Here is a 26822-nt window from a genome sequence, read left to right on the forward strand (position 1 = left end):
GAAAATGAGCCTTCTCATGTATATATATATATATATATATATATACACACACACACACACACACACACACACACACACACACACGTATACATATTTGAAGAACAGAATTTGCTTCTCCTTTGTGTGTGTATATGTATATATACACATAAAACAAATATATATTTATTCTTATGACATAAATAGTTTTATGACTCAGATCACTTTTACTCATGGTCTTATTAAAATGTGTATGCTATTCTATGCTAGAGTTTATTTCTGTGTAATATTTGAGAGGAAATGTAGAATTGTGAGTAAGACACAGTCTCTGCAGCCACACTGCCTAGGTTTGAATGCATGGTTGTTTTTAAAGAGCCACTTATTAGCGGTAGGACTGTAGGTACCTTTTGGTATCTTAGTTTCCCTATCTGTAAAGTGGAAATAATAATCATACTTACTTCATAGAATTGTTTTGAGGATTAAATGAGTATATATACACATATAAGCACATATACACAAATACATATGTACACATATATATTGCTTAGAATAATGAGTAAACGCTATATATCAATATTCTTTATTAAACAAGTAAAATCATATTTCTATATAAAATATCATACAGATTTTCAGTGGTAGTTGTTTTTATAGTCTTCTAAATTAAGGCATGACATTTTCAAAAAATAAAATGATAAGATGCTAAAATGGCATAGCAATTCAATAAAGAGGGCCGGGAATAGAACAAGACTTCTACTCTATTTACTGTCCTTTTTCCTTTAGAAGTCTTAGCTGTAACTGAACTAGAAAAATTTTCCTACTAATCATGTTACCTCTAGAGGTACAATGCTGTTAAAAGACCATCTCTAAGAATCACAACATTGTAGAATTAACAGAAATCTTAGATATCAAATAGTTCATTCAACCTCTTTATTTTGTGGCTCAGAGGATTGAGACCAAGAGAATCAAAGGCTTTTCTTAAGGTCAGGTAGCTATTTAATTCCAAAACCATGTTTACTAACTTTTAGTGTTGTACCTTTTCTTTTCTTTTAATTTTTATTGGAGTAGAGTTGATTTACAATGTTGTGTTAGTTTCAGGTATACAGCAAAGTGAATCAGTTATACATATACATATATCCACTTTTTTTTTTTTTTAGATTCTTTTCCCATATAGTCCATTACAGAGTATTGAGTAGATTTCCCTATGCTATACGACAGGCTCTTATTAGTTATCTATTTTATATATCGTAGTGTGTATATATCAATCCCAATCTCCCAATTTATTCCTCCCCACCATTCCCTGATAACCATAAGTTTGTTTTCTACATCCATGACTCTACTTCTGTTTTGTAAATAAGTTCATTTGTACCCATTTTTTAAGTTTCCACATGTAAAGAGATATCATATGATATTTGTCTTTCTGTGTCTGACTTACTTCACTCAGTATGAGAATCTATTGGTCCATCCATGTTGCTGCAAATGGCATTATTTTGTTCTTTTTTATGGCTGAGTAATATTCCATTGTGTATATGTGGCATATCTTCTTCATCCATTCCCCTTGATGGACATTTACATGTCCTGGCTATTATAATAGTGTTGCAATGAACATTGGGGTACATGTATCTTTTTGAATTATGGTTTTGTCTGGGTATATGCCTAGGAGTGGGATTGCTGCGTCACATGATGGTTCTATTTTTGGTTTTTAAGGAAACTTCATACTGTTCTCCACAGTGGCTGTACCAATTTACATTCCCACCAACAGTGTAGGAGGGTTCCCTTTTCTCCACACCCTCGCTAGTATTTATTGTTTATAGATTTTTTGATGATGGCCATTCTGACCAGTGTGAGGTGATACCTATTGTAGTTTTGATTTGCATTTCTCTAATAATTAGTGATGTTGAGCATCTCTTCATGTGCTTTTTGGCTATCTGTATGTCTTCTTTGGAGAAATGTCTATTTAGATCTTCCCAAATTTTTTGATTGGGTTATTTGTTTTTTAATATTGAACTGTATGGGCTGTTTGTATATTCTGGAGATTAATCCTTTGTCAGTTGCTTCATTTGCAAATATTTTCTCCCATTCTGAGGGTTGTCTTTTTGTTTTGTTTATGGTTTCCTTTGCTGTGCAAAAGCTTTTAAGTTTAACTAGATCTCATTTGTTCGTTTTTGTTTTTAATTTTATTACTCTAGGAGGTAGATCAAAAAAAGATCCTGCTGCAATTTATATCAAAGTGTTCTGCCTATGTTTTACTCTTAGAGTTTTATAGTGTCTGACCTTACATTTAGATTTTTAATCCATTTTGAGTTTATTTTTGTGTATGGTGTTAGGGAGTGTTCTAATTTCATTCTTGTACATGTGGCTGTCCAGTTTTCCCAGCACTACTTATTGAAGAGACTGTTTTTTCTCCACTGTATATTCTTGCCTCCTTTGTCATAGATTAGGTGACCATAGGTGCATGGGTTTATCTCTGAGCTTTCAATCTTGTTCCATTGCTCTATATTTCTGTTTTTGTGCCAGTACCATTGTACTGTTTTGATTACTGTAGCTTTGTAGTATAGTCTGAAGTCTGGCAGCCTGATTCCTCCAGCTCCATTTTTCTTTCTCAAGATTGCTTTGCCTATTCAGGGTCTTTTGTATTTTCATACAAATTGTAAGATTATTTTATTCTAATCCTGTGAAAAATGCTGTTGATAATTTGATAGGGATTGCATTGAATCTGTAGAATGCTTTGGTTAGAATAGTCATTTTCACAATATTCACTCTTCCAGTCTAAGAACATGGTATATCTCTCCATCTGTTTGTGTCATCTTTGATTTCTTTCATCAGTATCTTATAGTTTTCTGAGTATAGGGTTTTTGCCCCACTGTAGTACCTTTTCAATTACAGTAACATACTTGAAACTTACTCATGGTGGCCAAATGAAAAACAAATTTTGCTTCTCATTTGAGCCAGCATACAGTGAAGCATATGTGTTGTATAACTTTTTGTTTTGATATACTTTCACATTTACAGAAAAGTTATAAGAATAGTACTAAGAACTTCTAACACCCTTAACCCAGATTCCCAATTATTTACATTCTGTTTCATTTATCATTCATTTATATATGTGTTTATATATATGTCTATTTATGATTTTTTCTGAATTGTTTGAAAATAAATTGAAGACATCTATCTCTTTTAAATACTTGAACGTGTATTTCCTAAAAACAAGTCACATAACTGCCTTGATAACATAATTATCAATGACCAAAATGAGAAAATTTAACACTGATAAAATATTATCTAATCCACAGTTTATATTTAAGTTTTATCAATTTTCCCAATAATGTCCCCTTTCTCTGTTTTGTTTCGGCTCAGAATGCAAGCCGGGGTCAAGCATTCTGTTGAGTTATCATGTCTCTTTAGTGTACTTTCATTTGGAACAATTCCTTAACCATTTTGTCTTTTTTGACCTTGAGATTTTTGAAGAATGCAGAACAGTTATTTTGTTGAATGTACCTCAATTTTTTGTCTGTGCAATGTTTCCTCATGATTAGGTTTAGGTTATGCATTTTTGGCAGGGCCACAACAGAAGTGATAATGTGTCCTTCTCAGAGCATCCCATCAAGAGGCCCATGATGTCAATTAGTTCCAACATTGATGATGTAAACTCTGGTTGCATCGGGTCTGCCAGGTTTCTTCACAGTAAAGTTACTATTTTACCCTTTCTAAATTAGGATTAATTTGTGGAAAGGTACTTTGAGATTATGTAAATATGTCTTCCCCACCAAACATTTACCCACTAGATTTTGCATTCATTGATAATTTGTAACTTCATTATCACTTCCATATTTATTAGTTGACATTCTACTGAAAGGAAGAGCTTTCTCACATCTTCCATTTGTTTATTTGTTTGCTTGTTTGTTTATTATATCAGTAGAACTCATGTATTCTTGTTTTATTCTATGGGTATGATCTATTACTATCATTATTTATTCTTATCTTCAAATTGTCCCATATTTGTCCAGTGAAAACCACTTCAAACTAGCCTCTGAGTCCTTTCAATATTCTTCCATCTTTCTTGAGAATTTCCTTACTTTCCAGCACATGTTATTCTAGCATCATCTTGTGCTTTTCCTGGTGAGGCCCTGGAATCAATCTTTTTTTATCCAAGTAGCCATGATTCTATTTTCAAGTAAATGGTGTTTAGAAGTCAAGATCTGGATGCTAGGTGTACTCATTCATTGCTCGCTCCTGGTGTGTCATTACTTCAGGGTTCTCTCAGTGAGCAGCATTAGTAAATATATGTCTATGTTTATTTCTGTATCTGTGTACCTATCTATTAAAAATCATGAGATGTTGGTTAAAGGGTATAAAGTTGCAGTTAGGCATGATGAATAAATCTAGAGATCTAAGCTACAACATGATGAATATAGTTAATAATACTTTATCAAATACTGGAAATTTGCTAAGAGAGTAGATTTCAGGTGCTCTCATCACACACAAAAAATGATAATCCTGTGAGGAGATGGTATGTTAATAGCTTGACTGTAGTCATCTTTTCACCATGTATATGTATACCAAATCATCATGGTCTACACCATAAATATATATAATTTTTATTAAAAAAATAAAAACCACGAGTTCATGATGATATCTCTAATTCTATCTCAAACACAGGATACATTCTCATCTTTCCATTTCCATGTTTGTAACTTCCTTTTCCAACAGTGAGAAACCTGGCTTCCCATTGCATTCAACATACATATTTATTTACTCAACTTGGAATACTCAGAAGGTAATTTCAGAATTGCTAATCCATTCCATAGCAAAAAGCAATCCCACTAGCTAGAATTCAATATTTTCAGTTTTAGGGATAAGATTTATTAGAACAACATAATTTGTGCATAAATCTCAAATGTACAGTTCATGAGTTTAGACAGATGTCTGTACCCATATAACTCATATCCCATAAAGACATAAGGCATTTCCATCACCTTAGAAAGTTCCCTGTGCCCCTTCCCATCCCCTCCATAGCAGCCATTTTTCTAGTTTCTATCATCATAGACTGGTTGGGCCTATTCTAGAACTTCATATGAATGGAATCATGAAGTGTATATTCTGTATCTGGTTTTGTTTACTCGTTATAATGACTATGGAATTCATCTATGTTGTTATGTATATGTATAGTTTGTTTCTTGTTATTGCTAAGGAGTATTTCACTGTATGATTATGCCATAATTTGTTTATCTACTCACTTGTTGATGGACATCGAGTGTTTTCTACTTGAAGCTAATATAAATAAAACCACCATGGATATTTTCGTTCAAATATTTTTGTGACCATATGGATTCCATTTCTCTTGGTTAAACATCTTTCATTGGAATTGGTAAAATCATAGGTAAAGATGTGTTTAATTTCATAAGAAATTGCCAAACCTTCTATCAAAGTGGTTGTACCATTTATGCTCTTACCAGCAATGTCTGAAAATTCTGGTTGTTCCATATCCTTCCTCATCAACACTTGGTGTTGTCAACTGTTTTTAACTTTAGCCATTCAAATGTTTATGTAATGTTATCTTACTGTGATTTTAATATACGTTTCTCTGATGACTAATGGTGTTGGGACTTTTCTGTGAGATTATTGGCCATTTCTATATCTTCCTTTGTAAAGGCTTTATTTAATTTATTTTCATTTTCTAAACTGTTTTGGGTTTTTTTTTTTGGTCTGTTTATTAGTGAGTTGTAGAAATCCTTTATATATTATGGATGTATGTCTCTTGGCAGATATATGTTTTGTAAATATTTTCAAACAATGTCTGGCTTGCCTATTCCTTTTTTTAAATGATGTCTTTTGATGAACAGAAGTTTTTACTTTTAATAATTTCTGAATTATAAAGTTTTATGGTTATTACTTTATATATCCTTTCTAAAAAATAACTTTTTCATCCCCGGTTGTGAATTTATTCTCCTATGTTTTCTTCAGGAAGTGTTAGCTTTTAAATTTAGGTCTAATATACATATTGAATTAATTTTTGTGTATGATGCAAGGTAGGGGAAGCCTAGATTTTCATTATTTTAAAGAAATTTTTAAAGCCTATGTGTTGTAAGCCTAGATTTTCATTATTTTAAAGAAATTTTTCCCACACATAGTTTCATTGTGTTTTTCCTGGATATTAAGAAAAACTTTTCGGGGTAGCAAGTGATTAAAACCAACTCAAGCTAGATTAAGCAAATGGGAATTTATTTGCTCACTTTGCCGGGAAGAGTAAGACATATCTCATAAGATCAAAGGAAGATACACAAAGGCCAGGACTTCAGGAGCTAGAACTAGGATGGATATTCCAGGGCTCTCTCTAGTCTTTTCTCATATCTGCTTATCTCTGCATCACTTCATTGTGCAGACCACTTTCCTCTACAGGCCAGGGGAGATGAATGCTGTCAGCCTCATTCATCACAGATGCTCATTCTTCCAGCGTCACTATAGTTGTCCTAAGGAAGGACTCTACTTGGCACTGCTTCAGTCACATGCCCTCTTCCTGGGCTGGTCACTGTTGCTTGAGAACTCAGAACCTAGGTGTAATCAAGTCCAACCCCACCCTATGGCAGTGGGATGGTGCTACCATCAGAAACAACATGGAATGAGGGAGAGAGGGTTCCCAAGGATAGGCTTCTGGACATTCTAAATATTATATGTCCCACCAAATTTCCTATTTTTAAAAAATGGCTTTTTACAATGTATAAAATAAAATATTAAATTAAAAAATGGCTTTTTATATATGGGATTTATTTATCTTTCACGGAACTCTTAATTAAATATATTCAGGTGCAGTAAAGCTAGATTTCTATTCTGCTCATCTAAAACTGAAGTGTAAATTAATTAGATACTTTGAAGAACTAAAATGTATGCAAATTATATGAGAATAATGTACCTCCTAAATGATTAAAGTTTAACACATCAAAGTCCATCATAATGTGAATGATGCTGAATGAAGTGGAAGAGAAGTCAGATTTTTTCATTTTGACCTGTCCCCACTTTCCTCAAATTATAATGAAAAAATTGGATTGTCAATACCTCAATATAATAAATCATTGGGAGAGTAACCGTGGTTCAGTGATTAGGACAAAATTTATATACTTAGAGTGTCCATAATTTTCCAGAGCTTTAAAGCAAGGCTGATGATGTTTAACCCACAGGATTAATTGACAATAAAAGAAGTGGTTCTTATTGGAAATCATTAAGCACCTCATGGCTTGCATTTGAAGGAGAAAACTTGAGAGTTCATTGTAGACAAATGACTGTCTCAGCCAAAGTTACCTACTTGTATAATATTTTCTTTGAAGTGTGGTTGAGTAAAAAGCTGGCCCCACAGAGAGCCTTGAAATGATAATGTGATCGACAGCATAACTGACTTTCCTGGGTTGGATTCACTAAAGAAATCTGACATCAAAAGTAGTATTTTATACAGGCTTTTGTCTAAGTATAAAAGTGTGACCATCAGGGGATAGAGATGGAGGACCTCTTTAAATGACAGGCCCAGAGGTTATTTTCCTACTATGAGAGGAGGACCCACCTGGGAAGGTTCTTCCCACCTTAGCCTGACTGTCTTCCTCAGCATTCCACTTGCTTCAGTTTTGCTCTCTTCACTCTGCCCACTGTGTACAAAAGCTCCCCTTCATGGCTGCCATTGCTCCCCCATCCTCTAGGTACTATAATCCCATTAATTTTCAGATTTAGGTGGAAAGTCTCTTTTCTTTTTTCCTTGAGACAGCTTTTCAAAATAAAGTTTTACCAATGAAAAATGAACTAGGAGGGAGGGGAAAGACACACAAAAGCTTAAAAATTGAGATGTTTATAAAATCTGCTTTCTGATCCTATTTTTAAGGGTCTAGTCATAGATGGGGTTAATTAATATAGAACAAGGGACATTCAACTCCTATTTCCTTTTCCCTGCTTCAGATCCATTTGCTTTGTTCTTTGTGGCCATATGATGCAATGATAGTTGCCATCTTAGAGCTCTCAGCAAACTATTAGTTTTTTCCATTAAAAGAAGTTGACTTTCCTGCTTGCTTTGGCAGCATGTTTACTAAAATTGGAATACTACAGAGAAGATAAGCATGGCCCCTGCAAATTCGAGAAACGTTTTGTATTTTTATGTGATGTACAGCATGGTGACTATAGTTAATAATACTGTATTGCATATTTGATAGTAGCCAGGAGAGTGGATCTTGATAGTTCTCATCCCAAGAAAATAAATTTGTAACTATATATGGTGATTGATATTAAGTTGACTTCTTGTGGTGATTATATTGCAATATATACAAATATTGATTAATTATTTTGTATACCTGAAACTAATATAATGTTATGTCAATTATACCTCAATTTAAAAGAAAAAAAATAGTTGATTTTCTTTTCTTTTCTCATTTCAAATGGCAGTCTCTCTCGGGGAGCACCTGAGTTTCTATTTTCTGTTGGGGGGGGGGTATTTTCAATTCTTGGTTTATTTACAGGATCAAAGTAACGAAGAGTCTCTCTCTCCTTTTCATATATGATTGATTTGTTGTGACTGTCTGGAGTGCTGTATTGAGAAGCCATCTGGAGGTACATCTAGGTCCCTCAGGAAGGAGAACTGTGATTAATTAGTAATGGCTGTCATGAACTTAAGAGTAGCAGCACACTTGCCACATATCTGTCATTTCTCTCAATTCCATCAATGGTAAAACATTTGTTCTGATTTGATTTTTATTTCTACTAAGATTATCAGCCTTGGGAATTCCAGTGATTTTCTTTTTTTTTTTACTAATCCCTCAGATACTGATGTGGTGGTGGGAGAACACATCTAAATATATATTAAAATACTTTTCTCCCTGTTGAATTAAAACCTCCTTAAGAAGGAGCAGGTTCTCTCTACAAAGTCTAAGGCATTAAACATACAACAAAAACAAAGTAAATATTTAAACTTTTTTTCAAATTGTTTATCCCATTAAGTCATTTTGATTTCTTACCAAGTGAATATGGAAATACTGAAGCTTAAAATATAAAATGTAGAGTGACATTCCTGATCCATCCCAACAGGTACATAATTTTCTATTATTGTGTATTCTCTGTTGTTTTCGACAAAATTTCAAATGAATCAAGGAACAGGATATTTAGTATTTCTTCAGCTAAATAACTGCACATTTACAAAATTATTATGTTAAATTTCCCCCAGGTATGCTCTTCTGGTGACTATTTTAAACTTTACCTTCATGACTGTTGTACATTATTCAGTTCTCCTGTTTTCTTCACACTTAAACTCTTCAGTTTTAAGAAGAAATGTTTCTTTATTTTTAATTCGAGTTATAATCCCAGTGAGACAAATGGGATTTCTCTTTGCTCAACAGTTTCTGAAGTTTGGTTTAGCTTTAAGCCACTAAAATCTTAAAGGGTTGTATTTAGACGGGAGAATTTGTACTGAAGTCCTTTCATTTGTGTCTATAACATCAAATGGTTTAGGATTTTTGCACTGCACTCTGGGGAACCTTGAGGCCTCTGAGGTCCATTCTCTTAGGCCCCAAAGACCGACTGATGCATTTGCTTATTCATTCATTCCTCATTCCCTTCCATTTATTTAACAAACCTTTGAGTATTTAGTATATGCTGGTGTGGGGGTTCAGGGAGCCCATATCCTCCAAGAGTTTTGGTGTAGAAGACTGAACAGTAATAAGCATATGGCCACATGTGACAAAGGCTATGTTCAGAGTGACATGGGAACTTGTGGAAAGGGAACATCCAGACTGGGGATGGCAGTGGCTCTAGGGAAGACTTCGTAGAGGAGCTGAATAGAAGTTAATCACACAGTGAGAACAACCAAGTGTGGAAAACCCTTTCAAAGTATTTTTAAAAATTTGATTGCTTCCTGAAAACAGATTTGGCCTCCTGGAATTTATCTTGGAGCTAAAACAATCTCCACTAGATCCACTGCAATATGGGATCTAGAGTGCTGATTCCCTTGTAGGTATCACAGTTTGATTCATTCTTCCAGTGGAGAGGTGGTGTGGTAGAGTGTGAGGTACAGAAAGTGCACTGTTTTTCACTCATCAGTTTTCTTTAGTTAGAGGTTACTTAGGCTACTAAGATGTAATTCTTTAAATATTTTTGTGCACACATTTTGTAAATGTACATTGTCTTAGTCTGCTCTGGCTGCATAAAAAAATATCGTAGACTGGATGGCTGAAACAACAGAAATTTATTTTCTCACAGTTCTGGAGGCTGGAACTCTGAGATCAAGGTACTAGCCACGTTCTGGTAAAGCTTTCTTCCTGTCTTGCAGATGGTCACCTTCTCGCTGTGTGTTCATATGGCCTTTCCTTAGTGCCTGCTTGGGGAAAGAGAGAGAGAGAGAAATCAGGCCTGAAATTATTTAAATATTTAGAATTTTAAAAGAGTTTTAAGTTCTAATCAGGTAAATAATTGCAGTTATTAAAGAAATGTTCTGGTAAATAATAAAAATAAAAATATAACTTCATAGGTTGACAGTAGTATACCACAACCAGTTTGTTCAGTGAACCTCGTATGGAAAGCTCTTTTATGTTCTTTGCTTCATCAAAGAATGTCAGATCAGCAGGAATATCCTTACATGTCTGCCAGTGGCGTGGAACTTAGTATTTTAAAAAATGAGAAAAGAATCTTAACAAATATGTTGCCTTTAAGGGTTTTCTTCTCTTGGAAGAAGACACACACAATGTGTATATACCCACATACACACACACATGCATGTTCATATACACATGTATGCATATATGTGTACACACACTTGCATTCACACATATGAATGAATACATACACATATGCACACATACTATATAATTCCCTGTGTGTGTTTTTGTGGTGTGAACCATTACCTATAGAAAGGCTATATGCTAGCATTTAGGCATACAGCTCAATAAAATGTACTACTGCTTGTCAAACCAGCATGTTAGCAACAGATACAGAACAGTTTTTTTTTAATAAGAAAAGTGTTAGAATTCAGATAAATATTGGCCCTCTGTAGTTATACATCATGTACAGTGCAATCACATTCATTTTACAAAGGAGTTAGGCTCCACCGTCAACACAAAAGGTGACAATTGGATGTGAAAAAAATGACCCTTGATAGTTATACAAATTGCTCACAAATTGCAGTATTTTACCAACTCTGCCAGTTTTATATTTGTTTTCTCTCCTAGCAACAGAACAGACCACTGTTCTTTAAACAACTGGAGTAGTTTATTTGTGTTGAGCAGCCATGTGGTATGAAATCATGTGTACTCTGAAGCTCTGGGATCATGTGTGTACGGTGCGATACTCTCCCCACCAGAGCTGAGGGAGCTGATGCTGGCTGTAAAAATGCACCTCCCGCTGGTCCCACATATGTGGGAGCACATGTTCATTGAGTGTTAAGGAGGCATTGTGGTGGAACGTGGTTTAAGTTGTTCTCTCTCCTCCTCTTTCCCTGTAGCTTCCTCCTCCTTTGCCGTTCTCTTGTGTTTGCTGAACATTGTCATCTTGTAGGTAAATTCGAACACATTGCAGCTCTATAGCATATGGCATTCTATTTAGATACATCTTTGTTTATGTGCCTGTTTATAGGTTCTTTGTTGAAACAAAGTTACAAATAATACCTATGCGTGTGGCTGTTGGACTTCTAGAAAATTCTGTTAAGAGCAGGAATTTCATTTCTGATCGCACCATGTAATACTCGCAGCATGCGTTCCTAGCTCATCTGGTTGCAAAAAAGTACTATACGAGTAGATGTACAAACCAGTTTCCATCCCTGGAAAATAATTTAAATCTGTTAGCCCATCAAATGACGGGACCGTTTTGAGCTCCGGCATAATACAGTAGCTATCATTAAGGCTGTGAATACACAAGTTAACTGAATTCTGCTTTTGTTTTAGTTTAGAGTAACCATTTATTTATGTTACTGTTTTGTTGCTTTGCTAAACACTGAGGTCGATGGTCCTACTGGCATCTCATATACAACCCAGCTGCCACGGCCTGACCACAGGAAAGTACTTTCCCAGTGGAGATTCAGTTAAAACATTCTCTGAGAATCTGAGTGAGTGAACCATACTTTCCTTCAAGCAAAACCAGAATTGATTACATGTATTTCCTGCCAAAGCTAAGAGGTGCAGTTTTGAATTTCTTCAGAAAGGGCAATTTCAGGTTCACTTAAATTTTGTGATTTTAACATTGTGTTTAAGAACAATTTTCATGTTAATTGAAGTGTTCTGTGTCAAAGGAGGAAAAAAAATCAAGTTCTTAAGGTAGACCATCTTCTTTAAGGCATTAAATGGAAATTCACAACTTTCCAAAATATTCTTTGTAGGAATTCTATTGTGATTGTTACATAGCTTCATTCCTTGATTCAACAATTGCTTGCTGAGTACAAAGTAAGCACTGGATATACTGCAGTGAGGAGAAGCAAGTTCTTGACCTGTTGAAGTGTGTGGGATCCTGCAGGGGTGATCAGCAATAAACAGCTAAAGAAACAGCAATTTAGAGAAGTGTCAGGAAGACAGAGGACAGAATTCAGTGATAGAGAATAACAAGAGGGGAACTAATTCACTAGGTGATTTGTAATGGTGGTTGGAGGTAGTAGGTTTTAGGCTGAGACTTAAAGGATGAGAAGAGGTGGGCCATGTAAAGAGCATGAGGCAGAGCAGCCTAGGCAGAGATCAGCAAGCATCAAAACTCCAGGCATTGGAGGGGTGGGATAGGGAGGGTGGGAGGGAGGGAGACGCAAGAGGGAAGAGATATGGGAACATATGTATATGTATAACTGATTCAATTTGTTATGGGGCAGAAACTAACACACCATTGTAAAGCAATTATACCCCAATAAAGATGTTAAAAAAATAATAATAAAAAAATAAAAATAAATAAAAAAAAAACCCTCCAGGCATAAAGGAGCTTGGGTGTTTCCAGAACTGAAAGTAACCTGGTGTTGCTGCATCAGAGCTTTTAAGTGTGTGTGTGTGTCTGTGTGTGTGTGTGTGTGTGGCATGCGGGGAAATGAGGAGGTGATGGTATGAGATTAGATTAGATCAGTAAATGGGTGTCAGATGATTCAGAACCTTGTATGCCATGGTTAAGACTCTAGATTTTAAAATAAGTACAATGGAAACCAATCAAAAATTTAAGAGTAGAGAATCGTTATCTGATTTAATTTTTTAAAGCTCACTTTGGCTATTTTGTGGAGAATGAAACATGTGTGAGCATGTTTCATTGTGTTTGTGGTTAAAAATGGAAGCAATGAGACCAGTTGGAGGGCCATCAGAATCATCCAGTCAAAGACAATGGTGGCTTGGGTAATAGACTGGTGATGGAGATGGAATCAACTGGATAGATTTGAAATATTTTTTGGAGGCATCTTCTGAATTTACAGGTACATTTGATATTCAGGGTGAGGAGGAATCAGGAATCTAAAGTGATCACTTTTTCTTTTTTCCAACTGGTCATATCATGGTAGCCTTTACTAAGACTGGGTGTTGGGCAAGATCAGGTTTCAGATGGAGATCATGTTCACTTTTAGATATCTAGCACCAAACCTATTGCAAAATTTATTAATTCATCAAACATTGATTGAGCTTCACCATATGCCAGATATTGTACTAAGTGTTGAGGATATCTGGTGTCCTTATGCTTATGGAATTACAGAGATGGTAGATTTCAGGGTGCAAGAAGGGACCATAGTTGGAAATCATCCAGTCCAACATCCTTATTTTAAAGATGAAGGGTAGAATTTGAAGCATTTGATTTTTGAAGAAATATCAAGACTCCTCTATAAAAATTATGGTTATCTTAGTAAAACTTAACTTTACTCAACCAGCAAAAATTGTGGTATTATTTTCCCTTAGGGATATCATACAATCTCTTTTCATTTCTGTTTTAATGAATTGTTACAATTAGTACTATTAAAACACTTTCTGTTGCATTCTGAAGTCATGAAAATATGGGCATTATAGCCAGCAGTTCAGTGAGTGATGCTGTCATTGGTTTCATTAGGCTTATAAACAACACATGCAAGAAGAATCATAAACCATGTTCAAATGTGCACACATTTTTTTACTAAGGGTTGATAGTAGACAAATGTGGAATTGGACACTTGTATTTTTTATATTATTGATGGTAGGTTGATATTTACCTTGAAACCTTTTAGAGGAGATTTTTCAAATTTAATGGAAAGAATTAATATGAGAGGGAAAAAAAGAAGGGCTGCAAAGAAAAAATTTGTTGTTGTGCAATGAATTCTAGATTTGTGTGTGTGCAAGTGGATGTATGTTGGATTGTTTTAAGAGCTTATTCAATTTTATAAGTTAATATATTTGGTTAAAGAATAAATAGGTAATGATGAGATAACAAGTTTTGTAGATGTGAACAATTTAAACACCAGGAAACCAAAAAATATTATTTAGAGTGGTCTAGGTAAGCATACTTATTATCTAAATTATGATACAGCATTTATTATTCATTTAAAGTGAGATTTACTTGGCTCTTTATCCTAGGTCAAGTACTGCGAAAGAAAAGAGATGAAAGTTCCTGCCCTAAGGGCATAACAAACTTGAAGCATCAGGCATGATCCAGTCTCATCACACACATGCACACACACGATGGGAGACTGTTTCCTGCAGTGAGCGGTGATTGCCATAGGAATGCCCTATGGAGAGAAGGAAGTTTCAAGACGTTTTGTAGAGATGAGGGCCTGTTCATCAGAAGGATGTTTCAGGATAAGAAAGGAAAAAGTGGACATTGAATGAGATAGATGGCAGTCAAGTGACCTACCTGAAGATTAAAAGTAGGTTGAAGAGGTGACGATAAAAGCAAGGATGGAGCTAGATTAGAATGCATGCCAATGGAAGCGGCAAAACTCCTGAGAGGATGGTTGAATGGTCAAAATAAGAAATATTTAGCTCTGCTTCTTCCCTGTAAGTGGAAGGGCAGGACTAAGTTCAAAGAAACCAGAAGTCCAAGGTTTAACCCTGTACCTTCAAGGAAGAAACGTAACAGCCAAGGGCTGACAGTCGAAACTTCATGGAATTTATAACTAGGATTGTGTACACATAAATTAATTGAAAAATTAGTAGTGAAAATAAAGACTAGATAGAAAGACAGCTTGTTTTCTGGAATCTTGCTGAAAAAATAGAAGCTTTGTGCATGAATATACCAGAACAGGAGTAATCTATGTTTTATTAATTAATCTGTATCCTTATATCCTCATGAAAGATACAGGGTAAGAGTGTAGTTTTCACTTTCTGAAAAAGTGCTTAGGAATAAACATTGGCAAGAACCTGCAGGAAGCCTTTAGGACAGGAAAATGTCTTTTGTTCTTAAACACTTGTCCCTGGCTCTCCCAAAAACCACCTTCTTACTGTGGTGTTTTAGCCTCTCACCTGTAGATTAATATTTCCTCTATGATAAATTAATTTGCTTGCTATGGACAGTGTGTATGACCTTATACTCCTTCACAATAACCTTGAAATTTTCTTCATCATGCAGTTGACTGGAACACACCACTCACTCCTGAAGTTTGAAAGAGACTCACTGGAGGGACTTTTTTCTTTTCCTTGCTTTTTTTTTCTTAAGCTTTTTCAGCTGCACTAATTCTTAACCAGCCAAAGAAACTCTCAAGGGGATACTTTGGGGGAAAGGGGAGCAGAGACATCTTGAGAAATTTTTACATATGTAAAACAAATGTCTTCCACTGAGGTTTTTAAAATAGTCCCTTTAAACTGTAACATGTGTCAGGCTAAGTTTGCTCAAATAATCACAGGCCTGCACAAACAGGTCCCAATCAGTACACACCAGACACAGAGGCCCATTTTCATGAGAGTTATGTTTTTGTTGGTGGTTTTAGTTTGTCTTCAGAAATTGCCTCTTGCGTTGGTGGTGTAGTGGTGAGCATAGCTGCCGTCCCCAAATTACTTCTTAACCCATTATCTCTAGAACTTTCCCATTCTTTAAGTCTACTTAGGAAAAAAGGTATATTATCTCACAGCTGAGTGGGAAGACGCAAGGAACTCTGTCCAAGTTTTCTCCAGGAATATTGTTGTCAGGTTTGTGGTTTGCTTCTAGAAATTTGGTATGTGAGTTAATTTACATTTTTCACCCTACCTCCAGCTTTTTTTTTTTAAGGGACAGGAGTAATTTAAGAGGGAATTGAATATATCAGAGCACCTTATTTTTGTTGTTGTTGTCTGTTTGCTAAATAGGAAAGTCCATCAGCTTGGTAATGGAGGAGAGCAATGACTCCATGGAGAACCCCCAACAAGGCCAAGGGCGGAACAATGCCATGAAGTGTGGGTGGCTGAGGAAGCAGGGAGGCTTTGTCAAGACTTGGCATACCCGTTGGTTTGTGCTCAAAGGAGATCAACTCTATTATTTCAAAGACGAAGATGAAACCAAGCCCTTGGTAAGTAGGAGAAAATTAAAGCATTGTGGTGCTTAGTAGTCTAAGAAGTAGAGGGTTTGCTAGAAACTGATGGAGACTGAGGTCAACCCAATCTCCCTGGTCTCCTTCATTTCGTTGGCATCTTTCACACTCTTTCTCATTGTTTACTTTGGTTCAAGATGATGAATTTGATAATTGAGGCCAAGAGACAAATTACACTTGTCGAATATTAATTTTAACTTTTACGAAGCTGTAACAGAGTGTCTGAGTCCCTCAGGCAAACTTACTTCACGTGGAAATGGTAATGGACATCTGCTAGAAGATATATTCTATAGCCAAAACATCTTTCTTTTTCTCAGAAGTAAGTTGAAAGATTTGAAGGAAAACTGTAAATGCAATTTTAAGTAATTTCTGAGACACCTTCAGTATCAACTCTCTGGGGGCTTCCCTCCACTCTAACTCACATAAAATATGGATGTAGTGCTAAACCAGACAATGTTGATACATCCAACCAGCATACACAGTATAGTCCCCTGGGAATAGTTTCTATGTTTCTTTGTGGTTTCTTACTGGTCTTTTATTTACTGTTTCTTACTGGTCTTTTAAATAAAGGAAACAATTATTTTCTCAGCCACAAATCTCTGGGTTGCAATTAGAGAAAGGAAAAATCTCCATCATTCCCTGTAGGTACAACAAGCTTTCTTAGCTGTGATCATTGCTTAACAATTAATGAAAGGAGATGGGAACTGAGGTATCACTTCTGTGTTCTTCCTTCATCTACATCTATAAAATATATAAATAAGAGAAAAAATGTTTTAGATCAGTTTACATAAACATCCCTAACAGTATGTTCTTAAGGCTATTTGCCTTGTATTAAAATGTAAGAATTTAATTAGGAATTTGGATCAAGGCTCTGCTTTAGTATTTTAAATTCCTCAGACATTATAATTTAACAAAGTTCTCATTAGTATAATTGAATTACATAAAGATAGCAATGAATTTACAAACTCTACTCATTTTTTGAAATTGCTATTTTTTTAGCATATTTTTACCAGGGCCAAGCATTAGACTAAGAATTTATATATATATATGTTATGAAATGCTTACAATAATCCTGTGAGGTAGGATTATCCTCACTTAAGTATGACGAAATCAATGTTTAGGTGTAATGCATATTACCCAAAGTTAGACAGTGGTGCCATATTTTGCCTCTAGTTAGGTCCAAGTTCATATAGCCTCAGCCAAAGATCTCATAAATCAATAAAAGTATCCCATATTGATATCATGAGAATTACAGTGCTATTACTGCTATTGTTTTCATTGCAGCAAATCAGTGAAGAATATGGGGGTTATCATTATAGATGAAGAAATTGTGTCTTAGTGACATGAAGCAACATGACCCCCATCATATAGAGATCAGAGGCAAAGGAGTAAAGTCTTTTGTTTCTTAACTCTTACTCTAGGGTTCTTTTCTTGTACCTTGTTTTAAACTATGTAGTACTCACAGTAGGTATTATCCTGAACATAAAATCATTTTTACCAAACTGAGGTTAATGTGAAAAAATGTAGAACGTGGGGGATCCAGTATGGAAACTGTGATATGGAGGACCGTGTTCAATAAAACAGAAGTATGAGTAATTTTCAATATTTTATCCTATGAACTCTTGTTCTGGCGTGGTTTGGGTGGACTGGGTTGTTAAACAGAATGGGTACAAATCAAATGATCAATTAGGTCTCATCTAGAACCTAAACAAGGGATTAGGGTAGAAAACAGAGGTTTCAGGGGCTGAGTGGCTAGAGAATTGAAAGGAAACTGAACAAACATTTTGACTCTTTGGTGAGCTCAGTGTACCTTCTAGTAATGAAGATAAGATACAATGGGTCAAGCTTGAGCTCAAAATTTCTAAAATTTGAGAAATTGCAGATGTCAGAGAATATGCACATGACTGCTCTAAACTGTTAAAAGAGGATATTATCAAATTGCCTTGGCTACTGTCCTCTGTGGAATTTCTTAGAAGGTCTATAGTCACAAATAGTATTCAGTGCAATGTAGTTATTTTGACAAAAAGTTGGAAATATAAATAAGAAGATGCAAAAACTTCTGATTAATTCAAATGAAACTCTGCCTCAAAGTGAAAATTACTTTCATTCATAATATTTCTAAGATAAATAATATTTTGATATTAGTATTAGTTACTAGTATTTGTAGACTTATAATGACTGAAATTAACAAAATAGTTATATTGACAAGAAAATACTAATTCTTATACAAACCAAACATAGACTACAATCATTCCCCCCCTCCAAAAAAGGTTTCTTAATTTTTCTTCTACTTATTACTTGTTAAAGATTTGCTGTTAATAAAGCAGTAATAGTTTGGGGTGAATAACTTTGAATTATTATTCTTTTTTTGGATCATCTTTTATGACAGTACAAGCACCAGGAATTTTGACATAGTACTTTTAAATTTTAATCTTTTACACTGATGTTTAGACATGTGAGCACGGAATCAGATGAAGATCTAGCAATTCCTATATCAGAGGACATTTTGGAATTTGAAAGGACCATGTATTTGACCATGAATGGATTAATTTCTTACTTTAAAGTGAGTTCTTTAAGTAAGCATAGATGCCTGACACATTGTAAGTGCTGCAGCACATTTTTGGACGAGTTGGTGAGTGATTCAGTAAAATATATCTCTAGCCAAGCAGGTTTGGGCCAGGACCATGTGCTGTCACTAGTACTGACTATCCTCAGCTTCATGTATCAAAATCATAACGTGTATTTAAAATAATGAAGTTTAAATTACATTAAATAAATCCTGTAGTGATATAGAATAATCCTAAGAATTCGATGAAGAACAATTGAACATCCTGAAAAATGTTAAAACGGGAAAAAATTTAGTTGTTATAAAACCCCTCATTTTATAGATAAAGGGTACGTGTGTGTGTGTGTGTGTGTGTGTGTGTGTGTGTGTGTATCAACCAAGGGATACTGTTAATGAGTAGCAGATGATGAACTGAAAAATCAGATTTCCTTGCTCCTGATCCAGTGTTCCTTCAGTTTAGGCTTTTGCCTGCTCACAAATCCTCATCTATTTTTTAGATTTGCTTCCAGTCAGAAGTACTGTTTTCAGTATTGGCACTTTCAAGCATAAGAATGCCCTTGACCTTCATATATTTTGATGAGGGCTATTTCAATAATACTGGAGGAAACATCACTAATGAAATGAAAAAAAAAAACTTCACTCTTCTAAGCATTCCTAACCAGCTGAAAATGTTCAATAAACTTAATCTGGATTGGTTTTCCTCTCTCTTGATAGTATTTCTAAAATGAAAGGATTAAAACCCTTGAAATGTGTGTCCCTCCTGTCCTAGAAAGAGGCTCTCAATTTATTTTAGTGAAACTTTCTCTGAGTTTCTCCACTCAATAAAGAGAATAAACTCCATCATTATCCTTGTTATTAAAAACTGCACATCTGTTGGGAGAAACATGTAAACAAAATTATAATTGTGACAGGCTACTATGTTAACACGGAGTGCTCAGAAAACACAGATACAATTAGTGCCAGGGAGTGAGTGGTGACTGGCTAGAGGAGTTGGGGGGAGGCTGTGCAAAGCAAGAGGTGACCCTTACCTGGGGTGCTGAAGGTTGGTGGGAATTTTCCAGTTACATAAATTGGGGAAAGGAATTCAGAGCAGAGGAAAGATATGGAGTTGTAGAATAGATATCTATAAATAGCTCCATATTGTGAGCGCAGCAAAATGACAAGAAATGGGCTTAGAGAGATTGGTGGGGCCACAGCAAAAATGAATGTGTATGTCACACAAAGAGGCTGGATTCTCAGGTAGGTAATGGGAAGCTCTTTCCAAAACACCTGAGCTACTCAAGATGCAAAACCACACTACCCTGTTAGAAAGGAATAATGGTGGCTGTTTCCTGATGTCTCCTCTGGCTGCCGTGATAGAATACCACAGACAGGGATGCTTAAACAACAGAAATTAATTTTCTCAGAGTTCTAGAGGCTGGAAATCCAAGATCAAGATGCTTCCAGAGTTGGTTTCAGGTGAAGCTTCTCTTCCTGGCTCGTAGACAACTGCCTTCCCTCTGTGTCCTCACATGGCCTTTGCTTTGTACACAGGAGAGTGAGAGAGCCCTGGTGTCTCTTCTTAAAAGGACATGAGTCCTATCAAATAGCCCCATCATTATGGCATCATTTAACGTTAAAGGCCCCAAATACAGTCACAGTGGGGGTTAGGTCTTTAATGTGAATTGGGGGGGGTGCAGCCCAATTCAATCCATAATACCTAATATGTTGAAAACCTATGTTAATAAATATAATTTTCTCAGTTAAGTTTTTCTTCCATCTGTACTGTCTATCTTCATGTCTACTAGAACCTAATATATGTGATTTAGTGCATTTTAAACTTAACTATTTGAACCTAATATTGATGTTTCATATTCTTATTCAAATTGCAAATTCAAATTCTCCTTTCTCTGGGGACAGTACCTGGTTTGTAAACAAGACTTTCCAGCCTGTAGCCAGGGTTCTCTTGGCAATATATTGGAGGTCTATCTCAAAATATAACTGCTTTATATTTAATATACATCAAACTAAAATCTTTAGTATCCTATACTTTTAAAAATGAAACTTTAGTTCATCTAGGCTGAAACCCTCTCCAGAAACCATTTTCTACAGTGTTTGCAATTACATGGATACAGATTTTATTTAGAACAGATTTAAAAATAAAGTTGATTTTTGTTGTTTCTGAAAAAACAAACACGGAAAAGTGATGTATGTAGCCAACTTTGAACATACACTAATGCATCCTTTATTTCTGTTACTCATAGAACACTACTGTAAACATCCTATAGTATTGTATTTTTTCACTTTTTGTTTAATATTTTTTCTATTTTAATCTTTAAAATAAAGCTCTATTTACATACAGAAAAAAGTTTAAAATTATACTGTATGGAAGAATTTATTTTTAAAAAAGTCTTCCATTTACCTGCATACTCCTAGGACTTTTGGGTAGCTATGAAAAATGTTTTAAAACAGATTTAAACTAAGTTTGTGACAATTTTGTTTGCCTATTTTTCATTAATAATCATGACAAATGACTGTGGCTTTAGTTACAGATATTATAACATGGGGTAAGCAGCTGAGTTATAAAGTATGATTATTATAGCTACCCTAAAAGTAAGACAGTTATATAGATTTTGTTAAATGAATTTAGTGATAAATTCCTAGTACTTTTTTGGAACCATTTGTTTTACTTCTATCCTGAAGTATATTATTACTTAAATAATAACCAAGTCTCAAGTATGGACATACTAGTGAATGTCTCTGACATACCCTGGGTACTAGAACTTGACACTGGAAAGCATTCATTTTTAGAAGCCAGTCTGGCACTTCTGATAAAATGACTAAAATCCAAACAGGCACTAACCCAATTAATCTAGTCTAGACTTTCTACAACAGATATTGATCCACTTGTGTGGGGAGGGTTTTTCTGGACATGATGAAGATGACACTGTATTAGATCACAATGGATTTTATTAACTTAGAGAACAAAGTGATTTTCAGTGAATTATAACCTGAGGTCTGACCTCTAAATGTGCAAAAATTGATTACCGATTTAAGAGTAAGCTCTAATTTTATATATTTAATGAAACTTGTGAGTTAACGAAATCTAGAGATCTCTAAGGCAATTGCTGTTCTCTGTTAAAGTATATGAGCCAGGGGACTTCCCTGATGGTCCAGTGGGTAAGACCCTACGCTCCCAATGCAGGTGGCCCGGGTTCGATCCCTGTTTGGGGAACTAGATCCCACATGCATGCCGCAACTAAGAGTTCACATGCCGCAACTGAGAAGTGCACATGCCGCAACTAAGAAGTATGCATGCTGCAACTAAAAAGGATCCCTTGTCGCAACTAAGGATCCCTCATGCTGCAATGAAGATCCTGCGTGCCACAACTAAGACCCAGCGCAGCAAAAATAAATAAATAAATATTTATTTTAAAATATAAAGTATATGAGCCAGAAGCAGCCAAAACCCCGATTGCGTGTTTAAAATAATACTGGAGGGACTTCCCTGGTGGTCCAGTGGTTAAGATTCTGTGCTTCCAATGCAGCGGGCAAGGATTTGATCCTTGGTCAGGGATCCCGCATGCTGCATGGCACAGCCAAAAAATAATAATAATACTAAAAACCTTGAAACTTGAATTTCAGCTTCAAATCTATGACTTTCTATGTAGCATCTAAGTCTTTTGCCATTTAAAAAGACACATAAGAAGGTATTGTGTGTCATCATAAATTTTTAGGAACTCTTAGCTCTTTCCTAGAAATTATATCAAAAGATAGTGTTATTAATATAAAATATTTAATTCTGCTATTTGTTGAATAATTTTTTATTGCTTATGGAAGTCACCTAGGCATGGCATTTATTTATTTCAGTGTGGTTAAAACAGGCTTTTGAGTTACATTGTTTGGTTTGAATCTTGATTCATCTACCAAATAACTATGATATACTAGGTAGTGATTAAGCTGGTTTAAGCTTCAATTTACTAATCTGTGCAATGGGATAATAGTAGCACCTACCTCATAACATTAAGAGGTTTAAATGAGATAATTTATGGAACGAATCTTAGAAAGCAGTAGCATATAGTAAGCATAAAATAAATGTTAGCTATTTTTATAATATTAGTTTGACAAAAAGAGTTTATTTCTTGAGATGTTCACCCTAATCATTCATTCATTTCATTATTTTCAACATATATTTATAGATTTCGAGTGTACCTGTAGTTATTATGCTAGATTCTAAGAAACAAAAAGATACTATAACTGATGGTATAAAAAGATAGACACCCCACGCAAAAAACAAAAAAAGATTTAAAAGGAAGAAGCTGATTTCTTTCTCAGGTGAAGGTCCAAAGTGATTCTAGGTAAGTGAGGAGGTCTGCTTCAAAAAACTGTTTAGAAACTTAAGCTGCCAGTGATTTTGCCATTTTAACTTTTGGCTTCAAAATTCATCATGGGGTCATTTCCTTCCCAGTCACCTAGAAGGCAGTATAAAATAGTGTACTGCATAGAAGGATTAGGTGGACTGATAGTGGCTCTTATCACTTCTATTCGCATTCTGTTAGATAGAACTGAGTCACATGATCATTCCTAACTGCACAGGAGGCTGGGCATGCAGCCTAGCTTTATCCTGGGAGCAGAGGAGAATGTGGGTATGAAAAAAGAGTTAGCAGTCTCTGCCACAGAGACAAATAATGCTAAATATCCATGAAGGTGGTGCTCAATTCCAGTGGCTGTTATAGACAATTGCAGTTACCGTACAGTGTAATGAGTATTAAAATAAGGAAAGTATAGAGAACCATTAGGAAGCCACGGGAGGGGCACCTATAACCACTTCAAGGTTCAGGGAGAGTTTTTCAAAAGAATATATATTTAACCTGAGAATTGAAGGAGAGCATAACTTTATTACAAGCAGTTGGGTTGATATATGTGGCAGAATTAAAGGTGTAGGTCATGGTCCTTCAGTAGATTGTTGGAGAATTGATAATGGCTGAGTATTTCAGCACCTAAGAAAGAAGACAAGCAGTGATTCTTCCCTTGCTTTTATGTGCCTATTTTTCTTGGTTTACTGGATTTAGAGCTAAACAGTGAAAACAGGGCTTATTCTATGTATAGCTCACTGTGGACGAATCCAAAATGCTCACCTATCCAAAAAGCCCTCCTCTGACAGTCCCACAACTCTGTCTGGTGTTCCTATTGTTCATTATTTTGTACTGTGCAATAATTTCTGGAAAAAATTTTGAAAGGCAACTATGCCACAAACACTTGGTCTTCTATCATCCGTTATTACCTTACCACGAATCATGGTAATCAGTCACTTTTGACTGTAGGAGGAAGAGCTGAGAAAATCTGCTGCTGCTGGAGAGGGTGCTTAGTATGGAAGAGCAGCAAAGCATGTCTTGGACGAAGGGAAATTGATGGATGGGCATGGTGGCCAGAGGGATCAGTGTGAGAGAAGACTTCATCGTCATAATTTCCTCTAGAATTGACTCTGTCCAGCGTGGTCATTTCTCTGGAAAGCAGTTGAGCCCAGTTTCTTTTTTTTTTTTTTTTTGGCCGCACTGTGTCTTTGTTGCTGCGCGCCAGCTTTCTCTAGCTGCGGTGAGCGGGGGCTACTCTTCCTTGTGGTGCACGGGCATCTCATTGCAGTGGCTTCTCTTTTTGCCGAGCATGGGCTCTAGGTGAGCGGGCTTCAGTAGTTGTGGCACCGGGCTTAGTTGCTCCGTGGCATGTGGGATTTTCCCAGACCAGGGATCGAACCTGTGTCCCCTGCATTAGCAGGTGGATTCTTAATCACTGTCCCAGCCCAGTTGTTCTGTGTACAGGTTCTAGGATCAGACTCCCCGTGTTCAGCCTAGACTTGATCACTAGCGATAGGCTTTGGGTGAGTTACTTGTTGTTTACTTGGGTTACTCACACATATGTAAAATGTGAGTAATAATAATACTTATCTAATAAGTAGTTGTTAGCATACATGAAATGACGTTTCTAGAATACTTTTACAATATGTGGCCACATATTAAGCACTCAGTAAATATTGACTATTGTTACCACCACCACCACTACGATCATCATCATCATCATCATCATCATCATTTTTACCATCTTTTACCATCAGGATACCCTGACACAGCAGTTTAGAAATCAGGTTCTATAATATATACTTTATTAATTGTGTAACAAAGGGAATGGTAGATGATCAGCCCATGTAAGTAATGCTAACTTCAGAGAAGAAGATAACTTGTTTTCACTTGTGATCTATGCTGCCAATACACTGAACTCAAATGGAAAGATTCTCCAAAAAACCTTTGCAGAATGTCTTTTCTCTTTGTTTAAGTTACTTTTGGGGCCCCTTCAGAGCTTATCAAAATGATTATGAGGACAGCCAAGGAGTCTTGAAGGATTCTTTCTGGACCATCCCAGAGAGAGGCAGACCTAGTATTCTCGTCTCACACACAGCACACTTTCCTCAACAACAATTTGGAGAGAGATCTACTGGAGTTGAATCCCTTGAGTTCCGCTTCTAACATTTACTCATATTGACTGAAGGCTTTTGTATTTGTGATGCAATTCAACAGACAGAACCAGATAATTCATATGCTATCTCATTAGCATAAGTTTAGGTCTATTTCCATTATCCCAACTAGTGGAGAAGAGAATGTAGGGGAAAAAAGTTAATGGTTGAAAATATAATTTGAATATTTATATTTTTAGTGCTTAGAGTAATATATTTTAAATGACTACATTTTCTTCCCCTGGTGTATGAAGTATTTCATAGCTATTTGCTATTCATTTTCTTTCAGGTTTCTTTTGAGCACTCATTCTTTCTTGCCATTCTTCTTTAGCTTTATCCTGCATAAATCCAGATGCTCTCTGTTTTCTAGTGTTATTACCATATGTTCATTCATTCAGCGACTGTTTATCAATTGTAAACTACATAAATTATAATTTACAAAATGTTTTGATCGCTTTTTGTGTAAAAGGAAGCAACCCTAGATACATGAATTGTTAATCTTACTTTCCGAATTTTGGTTTCTTTCCCTTAGCATATTTTCAGGGTTCATCCATATTGTAGCATGTATTAGTAGTTCATTTCCTTATATGGCCTAATAATATTCACTTGTCTCGATATGCCACATTTTATATATATATCCATTCTCCAGCTGACAAACATTTCGGTTGCTTCCCACTCTGGGACTATTATGAATAATGCTGCTATGAGCATTTGAGTACAAGTTTTTGTATAGACATATGTTTCCATTTCTCTTGGTTATATACATAGAAGTGGAGTTGATGGGATATACAGCAACTGTATGTTTAACCTTTTGAGGAAATATGCCAGCCATTTTTAATTATTAAATTCCAAACTGATTTAACACTCAAGCCTCACACTGGTTTATTTATTCATTTTTTTAAAAATCTTTATTGGGGTATAATTGCTTTACAATGGTGTGCTAGTTTCTGCTTTATACCAAAGTGAATCAGCTATACATATACATATGTTCCCATATCTCTTCCCTCTTGCATCTCCCTCCCTCCCATTCTACCTATCTCACCCCTCCAGGCGGTCAAAAAGCACTGAGCTGATCTCCCTGTGCTATGCAGCTGCTTCCCACTAGCTATCTATTTTATATTTGGTAGTGTATATATGTCCATGCCACTCTCTCACTTCATCCCAGTTTACCCTTCCCCCTCCTAATGTCCTCAAGTCCATTCTCTACGTCTGCATCTGTATTCCTGTCCTGTCCCTAGGTTCGTCAGAACCTTTATTTTTTATTTATTTAGATTCCATATATATGTGTTAGCATACGGTATTTGTTTTATTCTTTCTGACTTCACTCTGTATGACAGACTTTAGGTCCATCCACCTCACCA

General features: G+C 35.6%; 1 protein-coding gene and 1 pseudogene across 3 annotated transcripts in view; both read left to right on the forward strand.

Annotated features, from left to right (window-relative positions):
* ARHGAP24 (Rho GTPase activating protein 24) overlaps positions 1 to 26822 on the forward strand; it is a 771185-nt gene that overhangs the window by 334909 nt on the left and 409454 nt on the right. For all 3 annotated transcript variants that reach the window (XM_067736519.1, XM_067736517.1, XM_067736518.1), the window contains one exon: positions 16188 to 16387. In XM_067736519.1, the coding sequence (XP_067592620.1) occupies positions 16208 to 16387 (180 nt within the window). In that variant the 5' untranslated portion in view covers positions 16188 to 16207. The remainder of the gene's footprint in view (positions 1 to 16187; positions 16388 to 26822) is intronic.
* Positions 8019 to 8106, forward strand: LOC137224207 (U6 spliceosomal RNA; annotated as a pseudogene).

The sequence above is a fragment of the Pseudorca crassidens genome, chromosome 4, assembly GCF_039906515.1.
Source record: "Pseudorca crassidens isolate mPseCra1 chromosome 4, mPseCra1.hap1, whole genome shotgun sequence".
Classification (NCBI taxonomy): Eukaryota; Metazoa; Chordata; class Mammalia; order Artiodactyla; family Delphinidae; genus Pseudorca; species Pseudorca crassidens.